Source organism: Mobula hypostoma, chromosome 3 (genome assembly GCF_963921235.1).
Source record: "Mobula hypostoma chromosome 3, sMobHyp1.1, whole genome shotgun sequence".
Lineage (NCBI taxonomy): Eukaryota > Metazoa > Chordata > Chondrichthyes > Myliobatiformes > Myliobatidae > Mobula > Mobula hypostoma.
Genome location: NC_086099.1, coordinates 94,097,683 through 94,116,315, shown reverse-complemented (window position 1 = coordinate 94,116,315; position 18,633 = coordinate 94,097,683). Strand labels below are relative to the sequence as shown.

At 43.6% G+C, this 18,633-nt stretch overlaps 1 protein-coding gene across 1 annotated transcript in view; it reads left to right on the top strand.

Moving 5' to 3' along the window:
* tmem150c (transmembrane protein 150C) overlaps positions 1 to 18,140 on the top strand; it is a 61,291-nt gene extending 43,151 nt beyond the window's left edge. Inside the window, exons 3-8 of the mRNA XM_063042190.1 lie at positions 582 to 635; positions 3,223 to 3,258; positions 3,367 to 3,434; positions 13,652 to 13,779; positions 16,769 to 16,946; positions 17,746 to 18,140. Coding sequence (XP_062898260.1) covers positions 582 to 635; positions 3,223 to 3,258; positions 3,367 to 3,434; positions 13,652 to 13,779; positions 16,769 to 16,946; positions 17,746 to 17,948 — 667 coding nt within the window. The 3' untranslated portion in view covers positions 17,949 to 18,140. The remainder of the gene's footprint in view (positions 1 to 581; positions 636 to 3,222; positions 3,259 to 3,366; positions 3,435 to 13,651; positions 13,780 to 16,768; positions 16,947 to 17,745) is intronic.
* Positions 18,141 to 18,633: the final 493 nt, after the last annotated feature.

Sequence of the window (18,633 nt, the reverse complement as noted above, 5' to 3'; positions counted from 1 at the left end):
ATAAAAAGAAGCAGTCCCAACACCGCTAGTCACCAGCAACCAACCTGAATTATCCTTGAGGGGTGACTTGTTTCATTTGTCAATGTACAGGGAACAAATCCTTAACCATCATACTCTGGCTTGAGTTTCTCTTGCAATTGTTTATAGTGGGTATCTTCTGTGTTCCCCGTCTCCCACACTGTCCCTCAACTGTTACAGTCTCAGTGTCTTTACTCCGCTCTTCGCCTCCTGCCAGTCAACTAATCTTCTATCTTTGCTAGTATATTTCCTGTCATACCATGGGCTCTTATCAAATCTTCTCCAGTATCCTTCATTATGTTGGAGATTCTCCCATAAGTTACGTACCAGATGCTCAGTTTTGATTCATGGTTCTTTGGGGTTTATAGAGAGGCAGCTTCGAGTCATTCAGCCAGAGCCAGGTTTGATGCAGATCACAGAGTGTAAGAGCTCATTTAATTTGCTTTATCACTATTTACCAAACTGTTAAGTGATCTCCTGGTTAGCTACTACTGTGGTGTGTGTTGAATTGTATATTCGTGGTCTGTTTTGGATATTCATAAAATAGTTTCTATTTTCAACAGGTACGTACTTGCATATAGAAACAAAAAGATATGTAGCCTTGATTTACTGGAAAGGCAAGTACCTTTTCTGATTTTCCTGAAGTTTAGCAATAAATATGCCTACTTGAAGGTAGAATTATACTTTGCAAATTGCATTATTGGAGACCAGCTGGAAAAATAGCACTGAAAAATACATTATCTATGAGGGGTAACTTGTTTCATTTGTCAACATACAGAAAAAATAACCTTAAAGGAATAAACCTTGTTTAACCAGCTTGGTCTGACTTGAGTTTCTCTTGTAATTGTTTATAGTTGGTATCCTCTGTGCTCCCTGCCTCCCACACTGTCCCCAGCTCCCCCCCCCACTCCCCAACCCCTGTGACACCATGGCTTTGAGGCGCAGTCCTCGTACCTACAAATCAACAAACCCATACAGAATATCAGTAAGATACAATGATGCAGATTATGCATATATACAGTCCAGACCCCTCCCCCAGCCCACCAATATTGTCTGTTGACCCGCCACAACGTCCACTAGGTGACACCATGGCTTTGAGACGCAGTCCTCACCCGACACCCAACTCCCGCTAGGTGACACCGCGGCTTTGAGGCGCAGTCCTCGGCTGACACCCGACTCCCGCTAGGTAAATCCGCAGCTTTGAGGCGCCGTCCTCGGCCGACACCTGACTCCCGCTAGGTAAATCCGCGGCTTTGAGCTCCAGTCCTCGCTTGACAGCCGACTCCCGCTAGGTGACATCGCGGCTTTGAGGCGCAGTCTTCGCATATACTGACACATGTAGACTATTAGTAAAAGCACAACCAGACAGATATATATATATATATATAGTCCAGACCCCTCAGTCCATTTTAAATCTTCAGTCGCCACACCACTCCCAGTAGAGCGCGATGGCTCGGACGCCTCTCCGGCGGCTGAAAAGCAAGTGACCTCGCAGATTGAGGCCTGAGTCCACTGAGTGCCGCTAAAATATCTGCAGTCAGCCACAACAGAGCTTGTCTACTGCCAAGCGAAACCCTGGGAGGGCAGCTCCAACTCCGTTCTGGACACCGCGCCACACCACCCCCGGTGAAGCCTAACGGCTTCGTCCTGTCACTCTGGGCGGCTGCAAACAGGTGATACTGTGGCTTCAGGCCTAGTTGTCACTACGACCGAGGACTAGGCCTTCTCCATCCACCCCTGCTCGCATCTAATAAATCAGTGAATTCAACTTGCGGCGTACCAGATTAATAATGTCCCAAAGGGGAAGACTTGTGATCACAAGAAAAGAAACCATGATGGCCACTCACTATTTGACTATAAGCCTCCATCGACTCGGGCAGAAGCACGTTGCACAGCTCCTTCATTATTTCCGGCAGCGAGCAACTGGCTGATGCTGTACACCCACAGTACTTTGTGTTCTTAATGTGCAGCGGGGTCTTGAGATCATTAGACATACATTTAAGTAGAACAGTAGCACTGTTTGTTGGCCCTGTAGAAGCCACTGTGACTAGTCGTGCTGCCATCCTGCTGGAATTTCAGGAACAAAGGGAAATAGAAGCTCTGTGGGTTTATGGACAGTGTGGGAGACCGAGGCCTATAGGTGTAGAGTCTTTGTATTTACTGAGTGTAATGGCTGACATTGCTCGAACACAAATCCTCCTCCATTGGCAGGGAAACCACATACTGGGACCCATAACATGAGCATTAGGAGACCTTGACCTGCTGACCAGATAGTCAGCAAGACTCTGCCAAGGGAGAGACCTGGAGAGCCTGAGCTAGACGCAGCTGCTGGGAGAGATGAGGGCCACTGGGTATCTGGGGAGTGTACTTGAAGAAAGTAGTGGCCATGTTTTGGGTAGAGTGGAGTGGCCTCAGTCAGGGGGAAGCATGAGTGCCCAGCAACTGGAGGGTGAATGGATGCCAAATAGAGAAAGAGCACGGGCATCAAGGAACAAAAACGGGACAAGCTCCAAACATTGCTGCATCTGTTGGGTGCTGTGGTATCTTGTCCCTCACACCTAGCATTTCATTTATCTCACATAACACATGTAAAAGTTGCTGGTGAACACAGCAGGCCAGGCAGCATCTATTGGAAGAGGTACAGTTGACGTTTCGGGCCGAGACCCTTCGTCAGGACTAACTGAAAGAAGAGCTAGTAAGTAGTAATGCTGCCTGGCCTGCTGCGTTCACCAGCAACTTTTATGTGTGTTGCTTGAAATTCCAGCATCTGCAGATTTCCTCATGTTTGCGTTTTTTAACTTCATTTATCTGTCTGCGTGAATCACCGTTTTAATGAAATAACTGAACCTGTTTAAATAATTAAAATGCCTTCAGTATTGAAAGATTCCCATTTTAAACACTTTGGTGACCTGGTGTGACCTATCCAGTTTGCTGTAATGGAATATTGAATGCATCATAGTTTGCCTTAAGAGGGGAATGTTTTATGTGTGAGCATTTCTGTAACCATTTGTGTAAATTCATACAAGTTGTTCATTGTCTGACTGTCACTTTGAAAAGGGATTACCATCGAATAATGTTACTTCCTGAGAGTCAGTTAAGTAATATCAATGTAAATATATATATATATTGGAAGTGTAAATGATGTTTAAAAACAGTTTACAGATGTAATTATTTCTGAAATCATTATGTCTGTTTTCTTTCTAGGAAACAGAAATGCAATTTACGCCCTCCTTTTTTAAGGTATTTTGGTATTTTCTCTATCCAGTGCATCACTTACTTCTTCCCTCTTATTCACTTGGGCTTTATGAGCTAATTGACTACAAATTCAGTAACCTTTTTCTTTTTAAGTATTGCAGGTGATACCCCTCCTGAAAGCTGTATTTTTAGCCAAGTAATGAATATGACAGCGTTTCTAGGTATGCAGGGATCAGTGCTAGATGTTTTCTACATTCATGAAAGTTGCTAAACTGAAGATAAACTTAATTTATTTGTTTCAATATTTTAAACAGCTTGCAATTGGTGTCACTTTAGGATGGTTTGGGAAAGTCACTGGAAATTAATTTAGGTAGACTTATTCCAACATGTTTTAATAAAGCTCAGTCTGATACATGCTCACCCTGCAAAAACTCATCTCAGGGAGGTAGCACCCCTCACACCCCCCCCCCCGTCGACCTCCAAGGGTGTATGTGATACTTTGTTTAGTGATTTTGTCTAATCTGTAAACCAATTTGGGTATATGCAGAAAATGTGACATGAAAATATGTACTTATATTTTCATGGAGTCAATTTTTATTCTATTACAACTTTAAGCAAGTCTACAGGGAGTTTGGCCTCATCACGTAGGATGTCAATAGAGTAGCTGCTTAGCAGCTAGCCAGCTAGTTTAAATAACATACATCAAAGTTGCTGGTGAACGCAGCAGGCCAAGCAGCATCTATAGGAAGAGGCGCAGTCGACGTTTCAGGCCGAGACCCTTCGTCAGGACTGACTGAAGGAAGAGTGAGTAAGGGATTTGAAAGCTGGAGGGGGAGGGGGAGATGCAAAATGATAGGAGAAGACAGGAGGGGGAGGGATGGAGCCGAGAGCTGGACAGGTGATAGGCAAAAGGGGATACGAGAGGATCATGGGACAGGAGGTCCAGGGAGAAGGAAGGATGGGCAAGAGGTATATTCAGAGGGACAGAGGGAGAAAAAGGAGAGTGAGAGAAAGAATGTGTGCATACAAATGAGTAACAGATGGGCAACGAGGGGGAGGTGGGGCCTAGCGGAAGTTAGAGAAGTCAATGTTCATGCCATCAGGTTGGAGGCTACCCAGACGGAATATAAGGTGTTGTTCCTCCAACCTGAGTGTGGCTTCATCTTTACAGTAGAGGAGGCCGTGGATAGACATGTCAGAATGGGAATGGGATGTGGAATTAAAATGTGTGGCCACTGGGAGATCCTGCTTTCTCTGGCGGACAGAGCGTAGATGTTCAGCAAAGCGGTCTCCCAGTCTGCGTCGGGTCTCACCAATATATAAAAGGCCACATCGGGAGCACCGGACGCAGTATATCACCCCAGTCGACTCACAGGTGAAGTGGTGCCTCACCTGGAAGGACTGTTTGGGGCCCTGAATGGTGGTAAGGGAGGAAGTGTAAGGGCATGTGTAGCACTTGTTCCGCTTACACATTCTTTCTCTCACTCTCCTTTTTCTCCCTCTGTCCCTCTGAATATACCTCTTGCCCATCCTCTGGGTCACCCCCCCCCCTTGTCTTTCTTCCTGGACCTCCTGTCCCATGATCCTCTCGTATCCCCTTTTGCCTATCACCTGTCCAGCTCTCGGCTCTATCCCTCCCCCTCCTGTCTTCTCCTATCATTTTGCATCTCCCCCTCCCCCTCCAGCTTTCAAATCCCTTACTCACTCTTCCTTCAGTTAGTCCTGACGAAGGGTCTCGGCCTGAAACGTCGACTGCGCCTCTTCCTATAGATGCTGCTTGGCCTGCTGCGTTCACCAGCAACTTTGATGTATGTTGCTTGAATTTCCAGCATCTGCAGAATTCCTGTTGTTTTAGTTTAAATAACGTTAGCTAAGCTAATGAACAAATGACACCTGTTAAACTCACCTCAACATGTCTTTTATATTTTAACCCACCATGGGCAATAGAAAAGTCACTTTGCAAACAGTGCAGCGAGCAATACTGTCATTATTTTTGAGGTGGACTGTAAAGCCCGCCCACAGAGAAAATTGATAGGTCTACTTAGTACGAAGAGAGACCAATCAGGATGCTCCCTCTCGCTCTCAAAAAAATCGATCTGCGGGATATTGTATATAATTTGCGGGTGTCAGGGAGCTGTTATCAATATGCGGGAGAGGTGGGATGTCTGCATACTGAGCATATCCCTAGAATATGCATCATTTGCCAATGTTTTTCCAATTTATGTAACCTAGCTATATCGTTTAGCAGACTTTTTGTGACATCCTATCAATTTATTTCCTGCCTATCTTTGTATCATCTACAAATTTATTTCTGGTTGAGGCCTTGTGCATCCTACTGGTTACACCTTGCTTTACATACTAGCAGATTCATACAACTCCATCTTTAGCAGTACCCTTTTATATGGAAGCTTACTGGATGTCCAAAAACACTGTTAGGCCTGCACAGGCGGGTACTTCCCAGTTTCCACCCAGCTAACAGGAGGCACCTGCCACTGGTTTCCAACGTATCACCTGCAGCCTATTTAAACCCAGCTCTCATCCAGAATCTTTGTTCACCTTTTGAACCAGCCAATCTCACCAGTTTCTCCTAGCCTTCAATTACCTTGTTAAGTGTCTGTTCTCTCTTGTTATGTGGCCTCTTGTGAGTCATTATTTTGAATATTATTATTAAAGTTATTGCTCACCACTAATTCATCTCCACTGCTCTGTGTTTGGGTCAAACCTCCTCAGTATTTCCTGACAGGATGAGTGAACTAGCGATTGGCCCAACTAAGTTTGCTTACCTGAAGGAAGTTGTCCATCGACATGAGCACATGGGCCAGAAGCAGCAGGAAACCATTGACCATCTGCCTGACCTTCTCCAAGTCTGATACTTTCTGAAACCTATTTTCCTGATCCTGCTCTCTATTAGCAACATCTAAATTTTTAACCAATTTGTATAAGTTTTAGAGAAACAAAACTTCATCTTTTCTAACTCTCATCTTAATACAGCAACCTTTGATAGTCAACCTTCTCCCTCTGAGCCATAGATTCCAGTGCCAGATGCTTTGAAAGATCCCCAACCCAATGCTGCAACTTCCTATCCCAGTGTATCTTAGATGTTAAGCTTCAGCCATCTCTGTATACTACAGACCGAGCCAAGATTTCCTCCGTCATATCTCTTTTGACTGAGCGAGCTCTACTCCTAACTGGTAAAATAAAATCATTATCTACAAAAAAATGAGGAATTCATCGCTGAGATGCGCAGGGTTTTCAACCATCTGGGAAGTGGAAGGGGGACAGCAGATATGATTCTTTGCCTGCGTCAAGACTCATACTTGATGCTGGATTACACCCTGGAGTACAGGACCCTCATGGCGGATTGCAAAACTGCTGCTGGCCCATTACAGTCACGGCCTCCCGGGGTGCTTGAAAGATGAGCCGTCTACCCAGGGGATGCCCACCGACCTCAAGGCCTCATGACTCTGGCTCTCCAAATTGACAAGCCCCTAATGGAACAACCCTTCAGATCATCAGGCAGAACCCCAGTTCCATTGCCAAAACCGTTTCAGGCTGCAGGACCCTCATCATCCATGCAGTTAGGGAGAGCTCCCTTAACCACCCCCCCCCCCGAGCATATGGCGGTGGAGAAACAACTTGTGTGCTTATTACAGAGCCACCAATCACCACATATCCAATGCCCACTGCGTCCAGGAAAATGGCACCACGTGGTAGAGGTGAGTGGCCTTCTATCTGGCAAGCTCCCCTAGACTGTCATTCAAGTTCCACAGCCCAATTCTCTCTCTTTGTTCTTCTCCACATCCCGACAGCTGTACACACACTGGAGGCTCTGGTAGATTCTGGCGCAGCAGGCAACTTTCTGGAGCGGGTGCGCGCGTGCGTATGTTTATCTTGGACTCCCTATCAACTCTATCTCTCACCCCTTCTGCATTATGGCTGTTGACGGATTTCCCTTGGGATCTGGGATGGCCAGAGTGTGCATATGAGCTTCAGAGAGCACTACGAGTCCATCCAGTTCCTCCTGATCGACTCACCCAACACTCCTCTCATCTTGGGTTACCCTGGCTGTCCATTCTTGACCCTCACTGCGCCTGGTCATTCGCATTGTATGTTTAATATTTCAGTAATATTTGAGTAATCTTGTAAATAGATTTGATAAAGCAGTCTTGTTCATTTAAATAATTCATTGTGGGTTATATGTATAAATACATGAACTGCCTATGTCATCACACTATCATGAGACACATGCGCGCTTTGCTTAAAGTAAACACAAAGTTAGACTCACATTTCGGACTCCCGTCTCTTCCTTTGAATTAGTTTCATGTTTTTAAGTTACAAAACACAACAATCTGGTTCAGTGTTGCACTAGGGACCCACATGCCAGACAACCTGCCTGCAACCTCAGTGAATTTCGTCATAAATCTGTGGAGACAGTGGAACACTTGACCTTACCAAACCCCCACTGGGGTACCACACCTTAGCCATCGCCTTCAGTAAAATGGAAGCCAGCCACCCTGTCGCCTCACAGACCTCACAACTGCACAATCAGCCTCCTGTTAGGCACCACCCCTCCCTGAGGTTCTCTGTTCTCCCTCTCCCCTCCTGAGAGCTAATCCATGAATGATTATGTCACTAAAATGCTGCAGAATGGCTTCCATTAAACCATTGTCTTCCCCACCATCACCGCCCTTCAATCATCAACTCAGGAGGCCTTCCATCCTCAGCCGCTAAACTCATTATTCCCACACCCCGTACTGCTCGGTTTTACCTCCTCCCACAAGCCTGACTGTCCTGGTAGACCCATAGTTTCTGCCTGCTCCTGTCCCACTGAACTTGTATCTGCCTACCTGGACTCCATTTTGTCACCCATAGTTCAGTCCCTCCCCACCTACATCTGGGATACATCCCATGCCCTCCACCTCTTCAATAACTTCCAATTCCCCAGTCCCAACGGCTACATTTTTGCTATGGATGTCCAATTCTTATACACCTCCATTCCCCATCAAGAAGGCCTCAAAGCCCTCCGCTACTTCCTGGGTAATAGACCTCACCAGTTCCCCACCACCATTACCCTCCTCTGGTTGGCGGAACTAGTTCTCACACTTAATAACTTCTCTTTTGGCTCTTCCCACTTTCTTCAGACTAAAGGTGTAGCTATGGGAACTCGCATGGGACCCAGCTACGCCTGCCTCTTTGTTGGTTATGTGGAACAGTCTGTACTCCAGACCAATTCCGGTACTGCTCCCCAACTTTTCCTTCGGTACATTGACAACTACATTGGTGCTGCTTCCTGCACCCATGCTGAGCTCGTCAATTTCATTGACTTTACCTCAAACTTCCACCCAGCCCTCAAATTCACTTACTCTATCTCGGACACTTCTCTCCCCTTTCTCGATGTCTCGATCTCCATCTCTGGAGACAGACTGTCCACTGACATCTTCTACAAACCCACTGACTCTCATAACTACCTCGACGTCTTCCCACCCCGCCACATGCAAAAATGCCATTCCCTATTCCCAGTTCCTCCGTCTCTGCCGCATCTGCTCCAAGGATGAGGCTTTCCGTTCCAGGACATCTCAAATGTCGTCTTTTTTTTAAGGATCGTGGTTTCCCTTCTACCGTCATCAATGATGCCCTCACCCGCATCTCCTCCATTTCCCGCACTTCGGCTGTCACCCCATCCTCCCGCAACCACAACAGCGAGAGAGTTCCCCCTGTCCTTACCTACTACCCCACTAGCCTCCGGATCCAGCACATTATCCTCCGCAACTTCCGCCACCACTAAGCACATCTTTCCCTCTCCACCCCTCTCCGCTTTCCACAGGGATCGGTTCCTCCGCAACTCCCTTATCCACATGTCCATCCCCACTGATCTCCCACCTGGCACTTATCCCTGTAAGCGTAAGTGCTGCACCTGTCCCTACACCTCATCTCTTGTAACCATTCAGGGCCCCAAACAGTCCTTCCAGGTGAGACAACACTTCACTTGTGAGTCTGTTGGGGTCATCTATCGCATCCGGTGCTCCCGGTGCAGCCTCCTCTACATCGGTGAAACCCGACGCAGATTGGGGGACCGCTTCGTCGAGCACCTCCACTCTGTCCGCCACAACAGACAGGATCCCCTGGTAGCCACTCACTTCAACTCTGCTTCCCATTCCCATTCGGATATGTCCATACATGGCCTCCTCTACTGCCATGATGAGGCTAAAGTCAGGTTGGAGGAGCAACACCTCATATACGGTCTAGGTAGTCTCCAGCCCCTTGGTTTGAACATAGAATTCTCCAACTTCCAGTAATTCTCCCTCCCTTCCTCTATCCCTATTTCACTCTACCCCCTCCCCCAGCTCCCTCATGGTTCCGCCTTCTTCTTCTACTACCCATTGTTTTCAGGGCTATGACGTCAATGCTTCCCCGCGCCGACCCCTTTGTCTTTCAAATTACTGGTCTTTCAACTGAAGCTACAAGCATTCTTCAAATCCTTCCCCATCTTTCATTCTTCAGTCCTGACGAAGAGTTCCGGCCGGAAACGTCGACTCATCGTTTTTGACTGATGCTGCCCGACCTGCTGAGTTCATCCAGCATACTGAAAGTGTTGCTTTGATCTTTTACAGCATCTGCAGATTATTTTGTGTTTACTTATGGCTTCAATTGATCATCCCAGTCTCCAGCTGGTGCATGGTTCTTCATTGTCAAAAAGAAAGATGGGTGTTTTCATCCCTGCATGACTACCCTAGTCTCAACAAGATGACCATTGAGAACTGCTGCCCTCTTCTGTTGATGGATAATGCATTGGAAACACTCCACGGGGCCCCAGTTCTTCACCAAACTGGATCTACGGATACAATCTGATCCGCAGCCGTCGAGGATGAGTGGAAAATGTCATTCATAACACTGACTGACCACCACGACTTCTTGATGATGCTTTTTGGACTTTCCAAACATTCCAGCAGTTTTCCAGGCCTTCATTAATGAGATCCTCTGAGTCATGCTACACAGGTATATGTTTGTCTACCTTGAGGATGTCCTCAACTTCTCCAAGGATCTCCAAGACCACGTTTGCCATGTCCATTCCGCCTTTCAGCGTTTCCTCAGAAATCAGTTATACTGCAGAAATGCTACTTGTGCATTGGGTTATGTCCTTTCGCCCATGGCATAATCATGGGCCCAGAGAAAGTGTGTGTTGTCATTGAACGGCCCCGACCGCACACCCTCAAACAGCTGGAGCACTTGTTGGGCACCGCCATTTCTTCAGATACTATAGCCAAATTGATGCTCCTCATACCTCCCTCACCAAGTCACCTAATTCATGGATAACCTGGTCTGCTGCCACAAACCATGCTTTTGAGGAGCCCAAGAGATGCTTCACCACCAATCCCATTCTCCAGCATCCGATCCCTTCCAGACCTTTTGTGGTAGAGATTGTCTTATCTGACCTGGGGGCTGCAACCATCCTCTCCCAGCGAGGACGAGATGTGAAGACACAATCCTGTGCCGCCTACTCATGAAAGCTTAACTCTACACAATAGCGTTATGGAGTAGGAGACAGAGCTACTTGCCATCAAACGGGCCTTTGAGCTGAATACCCAGGAGATGTCCACTGACCTTGAAAGCCTCATCACTCTGACTCTCCAAATTAACAAACACCTTATGGAACGACCCTCCAGTCACTTAGTTCTATTCCCAGAACCATTTCAGGTTGTAGGGCCCTCACTGGTGGCACCCAGCCAGGCTACTCCAGGCTGTGGACTGTGTCGTGTTGTCCACCTGAGATCTGCATTTGTGCCCCAACTCCTGTAAGTTCTTGCCCCAGTTCATTTGCCCTTCAAGATTACCCATGATAGCAATCCGGTCACTTACTTTCTCCAGCTGCCCCTACCCTACACGTGTCCTGCCTCAAGCCCGTTGTTCCAATTCACCTGAACCTAGGGTGGTCTAGAGTACATAGTTTGCAGTTGATTGATTAAGGTTATCATTGGATGGAGTCTGCAGTACCTGGTTGTCTGGGAAGGGTACGGCCTGGAGGGGAGGTCTTGGATTCTGTCCAGTTTCATTTTGGATCCATTGCTCATTGAGGAATTCCACTGGGCCCTTCTGGATCATCCTGGGTTATCGGGTGCTGGCCGTAAAAGGGGCGTGTTCTTGTCAAATCTGCACAGGCAAACGCTTCCAGTCTCCACCCATCTAACAGGAGTCACCTGCCACACGTTTCTGACATGGCACTTGTAGACTATTTAAACCCAGCACTCATCCACAATCCTTGTTCACTCATTGAACCAGCCAGCCTTCAGTTACCTTCTACGTTTCCTCACTAGTGCTGTATCTATTTGTTTCTCTTTATTCACCCTGTTCAATTAAACCTCAAACAACTCTAATAAAATTTATCAAACATGGTTTTTCCTTTCATGAGGCAATGTTGACTCCACTTAGTATTAAGGTTCTGATAATGAATTCCTGCATTTTTCTGATAACAGAATGCTAGGATAACTACTCTGGTTTCCTACTTTTTGCCTTCCTCCATAATACTGTTATATTTGGGTATTTCAAATTGCTGGGACCCATCCAGAATTTTGGGCCTTAGGGAAAATTGAAATCAGTATACGTCTCTTACATTTATCATTTCTATTAAAACCTCAGTAGGTAGAGAATTAGGTCCATGAAATTTATTACCATTTAGCTGCATTAGTGTGCTTTGTACTTTTTTAGCTAGTGATAATGAGTGTTTTAAATGGCTCTGGCAGACTCAGACTGAAGTTATAAGCAGTAAGGCAATGAGAATTCTGTTTGAGTTTCCAAACTAAGCCATTGAAAAAAAAATCAAAAGTTAACAATTTATGTTTACCTCTAATATGTCTGCATAATCTTCTTAGAGTCATCCAGTGGATGCTGGAATTGTGAAATAAAGACAAAATGTTGAAAATATGTTTCAAGCCACCATATTTATGAAAAATAAAGTAGAATTAATATTTCATGAGGATAACCCTCTGAGCTGGCACAATAATTCTTTCAACCTACACAGATCTACCCTGGCTTACTGAATGTTTCCTTTTTTTTTGGTTCTGATTATAAGCTAGTTTTCTGAATGTAGTTCAGTTGGTGTATATATAGGTTGACAGCAGTGTCAGAGACTATCTATATGGATTGTATTGCAGCTAGAATTCACAATCTAAAATCAAACAGTTTGACTACAATGGAGCACAATCAGAAGCGGGTTTGTTAACACTGACATGTTGTGAAATTTGTAGTTTTGCAGCAGTTGTACAGAGCAATACATTAAAAACTACTATGTTACCATAAGAATATATAAAACTAGTTCAATGGAGCAAAAAGTGAGCAAAATAGTGGGGTAGTGTTCAGGAGAAATGTTCCTGCTAGTGGGCCAAGAGGATAATCTTTCTGCCAGTTTTGTGTGGGTCTTCTTGTGCTTCTGGGGAAATCAAGAAAGATACATATCACAAGTTGCATTTAGTGCACCTGTGCATAAGCATATTGTAAAGTTCTTCATGGTCATTCTTTGAAGTGCCTTAGTGTGATTTAAGTTATAAGCAGCAAGCAGTGAGAATTACCATTTTGAACACAGCAAGGTTTCACAAACAGCAATGGATTTGTTGTTAGAAATAGATTTAAGAATTAATATTTGGACTTCACCAATAAAAAGAGCATGGGATATACTGTGGCAATAAAGCAATTTCAGAAGAGAAGAATCATTGGCTGCCTTTAATTTTTCCTCCTGGTGCTGCCAGACCTTGATAGTTCTGTCCATGAAAATTAATTCGACTATACAGATTTATTACTTTGGAAGGCAGACAAATAAGAAAATAAAGCAGAAAACTTCGAAAAGTTTAGCAATCCATTCACCTCCTATGGGGAGAACAGAGTTAAGATTTTAGCTTTAGACCTGTTGTTAACTCTGTGATATTAATTGCTCTGTTCTCTCCACAGATACAGGACTGATTTGCCAAATGTTTCTTGCATCTTATGATTTTATTTGCAATTTGCAACATATGCATTTTCAAATCAATTTGCTTGTTATTGTAGACTAAGAAGATTTTGATCTTCAAAGCTATTATTATGGGTCTCGTAGTTTCCATGCAGATTTAGGAGACACGGAGCTAGCCACTTTATTCCCTAAGTGCGTTGGGAACCTCATTACCTTGCTGCTTAGAACTTCCATCTTTGTCCACTTTAGCTAATAATCAGTTGCTGTGTAAAGTTTCCTTAGAAATGCTTACAATACTAATTTAAAGCAGCAGTTAATACATGGGGACCCTTTCTCTTCAAAATGCTTTAGAAATTCGGGATAACTTGCTACCACACAGTTAATAGATAGTGTACATAGTGATTATGAGTTCGTATTGGTCAATGTGGCAGGGACTGATCCATCATATCTGTTTATCCCCCCCCCCACTCTGCTATCACCTCCCTGACCTCTCCCTAATAGTGACTGCTGTTGCTGTCCTCCGTTATTCACAGCTTAAAGCAAAAGTGATGAAACCATGGCTCAATATCTTTGGGCTGATATCATTTTCTCTATCATCTTTTGGAATGACAATAGTAGCGAATTTTCAGGTAAACTTCCGTATTCATCAACTTGCTCTGTACATCAGCTCTGTTATAGTGAAGCAGACATCCTGGCACAGAGAATACAAAGTTCAATGTAATCTCAGCAATTACTGAAGGGTGGGTAAAGCTTAGAAGTTTATTGTAATTTTGAGGAAATGCAGTGTAAACACCAATGTGGTCTTCTTGAGATGACCAGTGGAGAGATGCACTGGTAGACATGCCAGCTAGATTTGAGAACAATTTACAAGACTGAGGGACAGATTCATAAGCCTCACAAAAAAGGGATATATACTGTATATTTTAGGATAGGGGCTTAGTTTCACATATGGAATTTTTCTCAGATGTTTTTGGTGTTGTCATAACTTTGGCAGGAGATTTGCGAAAATTGGGAAGAAACGGTAACTGATCCAGTCCTCCAGCTGATGTTTTGCTAGAGATCGGGATATCCTGTGAAAATTTCACCCTATTGCCCTTAGATTTTCATTGCATTTACCTGGGATGGATGATCTTCAAAGACATTTCTCTCTCATTTCTATTTTATTGACTCACATGGTGGATATAGGCAAGGAAAACTATTCTTCCCATTGTAGCTGATCCATCTGATTTCCCGCAGCAACATCAAAATACAGCATACAGACTCCCCAGATTCATCCTCCATTATCGTATATATGGATCCTCGAAGTGTCACTCTCTGCCTGAGGTTGATGTGTTTGACAGACATTTTGTGTCTCATTGATCAAATTTGCATGCTAGTGATAAAATTATATTAAAAAATGTTAGTAAACTTTGATTTCAATCAATCAATAAAGTCTTTTTCAGCCACAGTTTTGCATAGGAGAATTGGCTATGCTCTTTAATCTCAAAATCTTAAATATCAGTAACTGGGCATATAAAGTAATCATGAATAAAGGAAAATTTGATTGACTAGGTTATCCCAAAACTGGTCAGCCACCCAAATTTGCCACCACAATTAGATTAGATTAGATTAGATTATGAGGACATGCAGTCCTCTTTTATTGTCATTTAGTAATGCATGCGTTAAGAAATGATACAATTTGTTCCTCCAGAATGATATCACAGAAACTTAAGACAAACCAAGACTAAAAAAACTGACAAAACCACATAATTATAACATATAGTTACAACAGTGCAAAGCAATACCATAATTTGATAAAGAGCAAACCATGGGCACAGTAAAAGAAAGTCTCAAAGTCTCTCGAAAGTCCCATCAACTCACACAGACGGTAAAAGGAAGAAAAACTCTTCCTGCCATGAGCTTCCAGTGCCGCAAACTTGCCGATGCAGCACCCTGGAAGTACCCGACCACAGTCCGACTCCGAGTCCGTCCGAAAACTTCGAGCCTCCGACCAGTTCTCCAACACTGAGCACCGAGCACCATCTCTGCCAAGTGCTTCGACCCCAGCAACAGGCAATAGGCAAAGCCGAGGATTTGGGGCCTTCCCCTCCAGAGATTCTGGATCGCACAGTAGCAGCGGCAGCGAAGCGGGCATTTCAGAAGTTTCTCCAGATGTTCCTCTGTGCTTCTCACGGCTGTCTCCATCAAATCAGGATTGTGCACAGCATCCTAGTTCACAAATACGATATCATTCGGAACGGCCGCGCACACTGCATCGTGCCGCCGTCTTCTCCTCCCCCCTCAATGCCTGACATATCACAGAGGGCAGATCAAACTTAAAAACCTCAAGTTTTTAAGGTACTTGAAAGGGGTCCATTTGGTGTAGGAGGCAAAATATTTCGAGTTGTTGGATTTTGAGGCCTTACCCTTGAAAACACTAAGCGGTCTTTTGGCACTGATATCAAAAGCCTTTGAGGGTTTAAACTTCTCTTAGTGAAACATATAAAAACTGTTCAATGGATGTAAGTAATTTTAAGAAACTTAAATGTAAGAAATATAAATTAAAATAGCTAAATATGTTAGAAATTAATTAAAATATCAAAAACAAAAGGTAATAAAACATTTATTTAGCTCAGTGACCCATTCAGTTGAATAGGGTTGCACTACATACATTAGCCATCCCTGGATTAAAGTGATGGACCAGAAGCAAAAAATTGTGGAGGCACTTTGTCAGGCCCTGGGGATTTATCCACCTTAGCATGCTGTAAGGCTGCTAATACTTCCTCCTTTATTTCTGGAAGGGTGGCACAAGGGAATGTAATAGAACAGGGGGTCCTAGGAATACAAGTGCATAGTCTGTTGAAAGCAGCATCAGAGGGAGATCCGGTGATCTAAAAGGTTTTTAGTATGCTGGCCTTCATCAGTCATGGCACTGAATATAGGAGCTGGGACTCCATGTTGCATTTGTGTGATTCACTGGTGAGGCACACTTGGAGTATTGTGTGCAGTATTGGTCACTATGTTACTGGAAAGGCGTGATTAAAATGGTAAGAGTACAGAAAATATTTATGAGGATGTTTCCAAGTGTAGAGTGTTGAGCTATAGGGAGAGATTGACCAAGCTAGATCTACTCTCTGAAACATAGGAGAATGAGGTGTGATCTTAAGGAGGTGTAATAAAATCATGAGTGGCTTAGATAAGGTGGATGGTAATATCTCTTCCCTAGGGTGGGGGAGTCTAAAACAGAGAAGCATTGACTTAGGGTGAGAGGGCTAAGATTTAAAAGGGACCTGAGGGGCAAAGTTTTCACACAAGGGGTGGTGTGTATGTGGAATAAGCTGCCAGAGGAAATGGTCGAGGCGGATATAATAGTAATATCTATGAAGCACATGGATAGGTACATGCAGGGGTAGGGCTTAGAAAGACATGGGCCAATGTAGGAAATCAGGACTAGCTTAGTGGGCACTGTTGTTGGCATGGATTCATTGGATTGAAGGGCCTGTACGCATGCTGTATAGCTTTATGACTCTCTGATTCTTAACATGGATATTGTTAAGATCCAGTGCACTGTAATAACTATTAAAATGCTGAAATAAAAGTATTAAGTTTCAATAATAACCTGATTTTTCATGTTCCCAGCTGTCTAATGAGAGAATAATACATAACGTTGGTGCAGTCACCGCGATTGGCTTTGGAACAGCAGCCTTTTGGATTCAAGCAGTTCTGACTTTCCAAGGGAATATAAATAATCAAGGGCGAAAACTTGGAATCCTCCGTGTTATCCTCTCAGTGGTAATCACCTTGGGGTTCATCGCGTGTATCTTTTCCCTGTACGTGCATTGAGCTGGCTTTGAAACAGTGAGCTAGAATCATCAAAATATTGAATACCCAGAGATTTAGTGCAGCTTCTTACTTTAGCTTATTACTTTTCTGGGTCAGTTTTTGAAATTGGATCATGGCCATCTACTTTCAGTCAGAAGAGAATGGTTCAATGTTTGACTCTTTGGAATTCTGTAATTAGTTTCAGCAGCGCTTCCTTTCCTACACTGGCTGATCAGCTAAATAGTTCCAGCATTTATTTCAAATCTTAAAACTTTTTTTTTTCTTTTACTTTCTTCCAAATTCAGGGATCCTTTGGGTTTCTATTAGGACATATTTCTAACATGTTCGCCTGTGAGTTTTTGTATATAACATTATTTTTAATTTGTTATTAGTTGGATGTGAATCCTGCATGATGTTCCTTCATTTAGTGATCACAATGAAGTTAACATATATCAGTTATGTTTAATTTGAATTATATCAGCACAGATATATGAATGAAGAGCAGGAATAGCTGATTCAGTCCTTCACTTCTGTTCTGCCATTTAATAAGAGACTTTTAGTTAAGTATATGGATGATAGAAAAATGGAAGGTTATGTGGGAAGGAAAGGTTAGATTGATCTTCGAGTAGGTTAAAGGGTCAGCACAACATTGTGGGCCGAAGGGCCTGTACTGTACTATACTGTTCTTTGGTCTATGTTAAATAAGATGATTGCTGATATGTGAAATAATTATGCAAAATGTAAAAAAATGCTTGAAAATGATTTGCTGAGTTCCTTAACCAAGTTTTGTACAGACTTTCTTCTGCTAGCTCAGCATAGCTATTTGCATGGAGCAAGAGTTCAATGGACTTTAATAACATGTTTGCTCTTGTATGAAGTGACATTTGCAGTGGACTTTTGGCATTATGATTTTGAGGTCCATGGCAGAGAGAAGCAAACAAATTCAATGGAAACTGTAGCCAGCGTCACCTCTGAGTGTTATTCAGAGCACGTATAGAGAAAAGAATTATTGACACTGTCCTTCTAATGGCCCAGAATACTGGTAGAGATATGTCCAACTGTTGCTTTAAATATAAATTCACTGTTTTGAATCTGTTTATCTATCAGTACGTGTTATAATTATGTGAAATTATTTTTTAACTTAAGGATCCAGTCATGAACTTCAGATAGTCCACTAATCCACAATTGAATCAGCTTCCACCACCTTTTCAGAACATTGCAGCTCACTTCATATATAAACTCTTCCATCTCGCCTCTAGTTCTTTTGCCAATTTTCTTCAATCTGTGTCTGCTGGTTCCTACCTTTGTGTCATTGTAATCATTTCATATTGTTCCATCAGTACCATTAATTATTTTGCACATCTCTTTCCTTGATTCGAAGAACAACCATTGCTTCTCTAGACTCGTATGTCACTGAAGTCCTGCAGTTTGGGTACTGCTTTAGTAAATCTCCAGAAGACAGCAATATTCTGTAGTATAGAACTGGTGGTGCAGTGCTCCAAATGGGGATTAAACAATGATTTATTCAAGTTCCATAAACATCCTTGTTTTTGCCTGTTACAAAACAACTTGCCAACATCCTATCTGATTTCTTTCTTCAGCCCTTTAGCTCTTCCAACTGTCACCTCCCAGCTTCTCACTTCTTTCCCTCTCCCCCATCAATCTTCCCTCTCTTGGTTTCA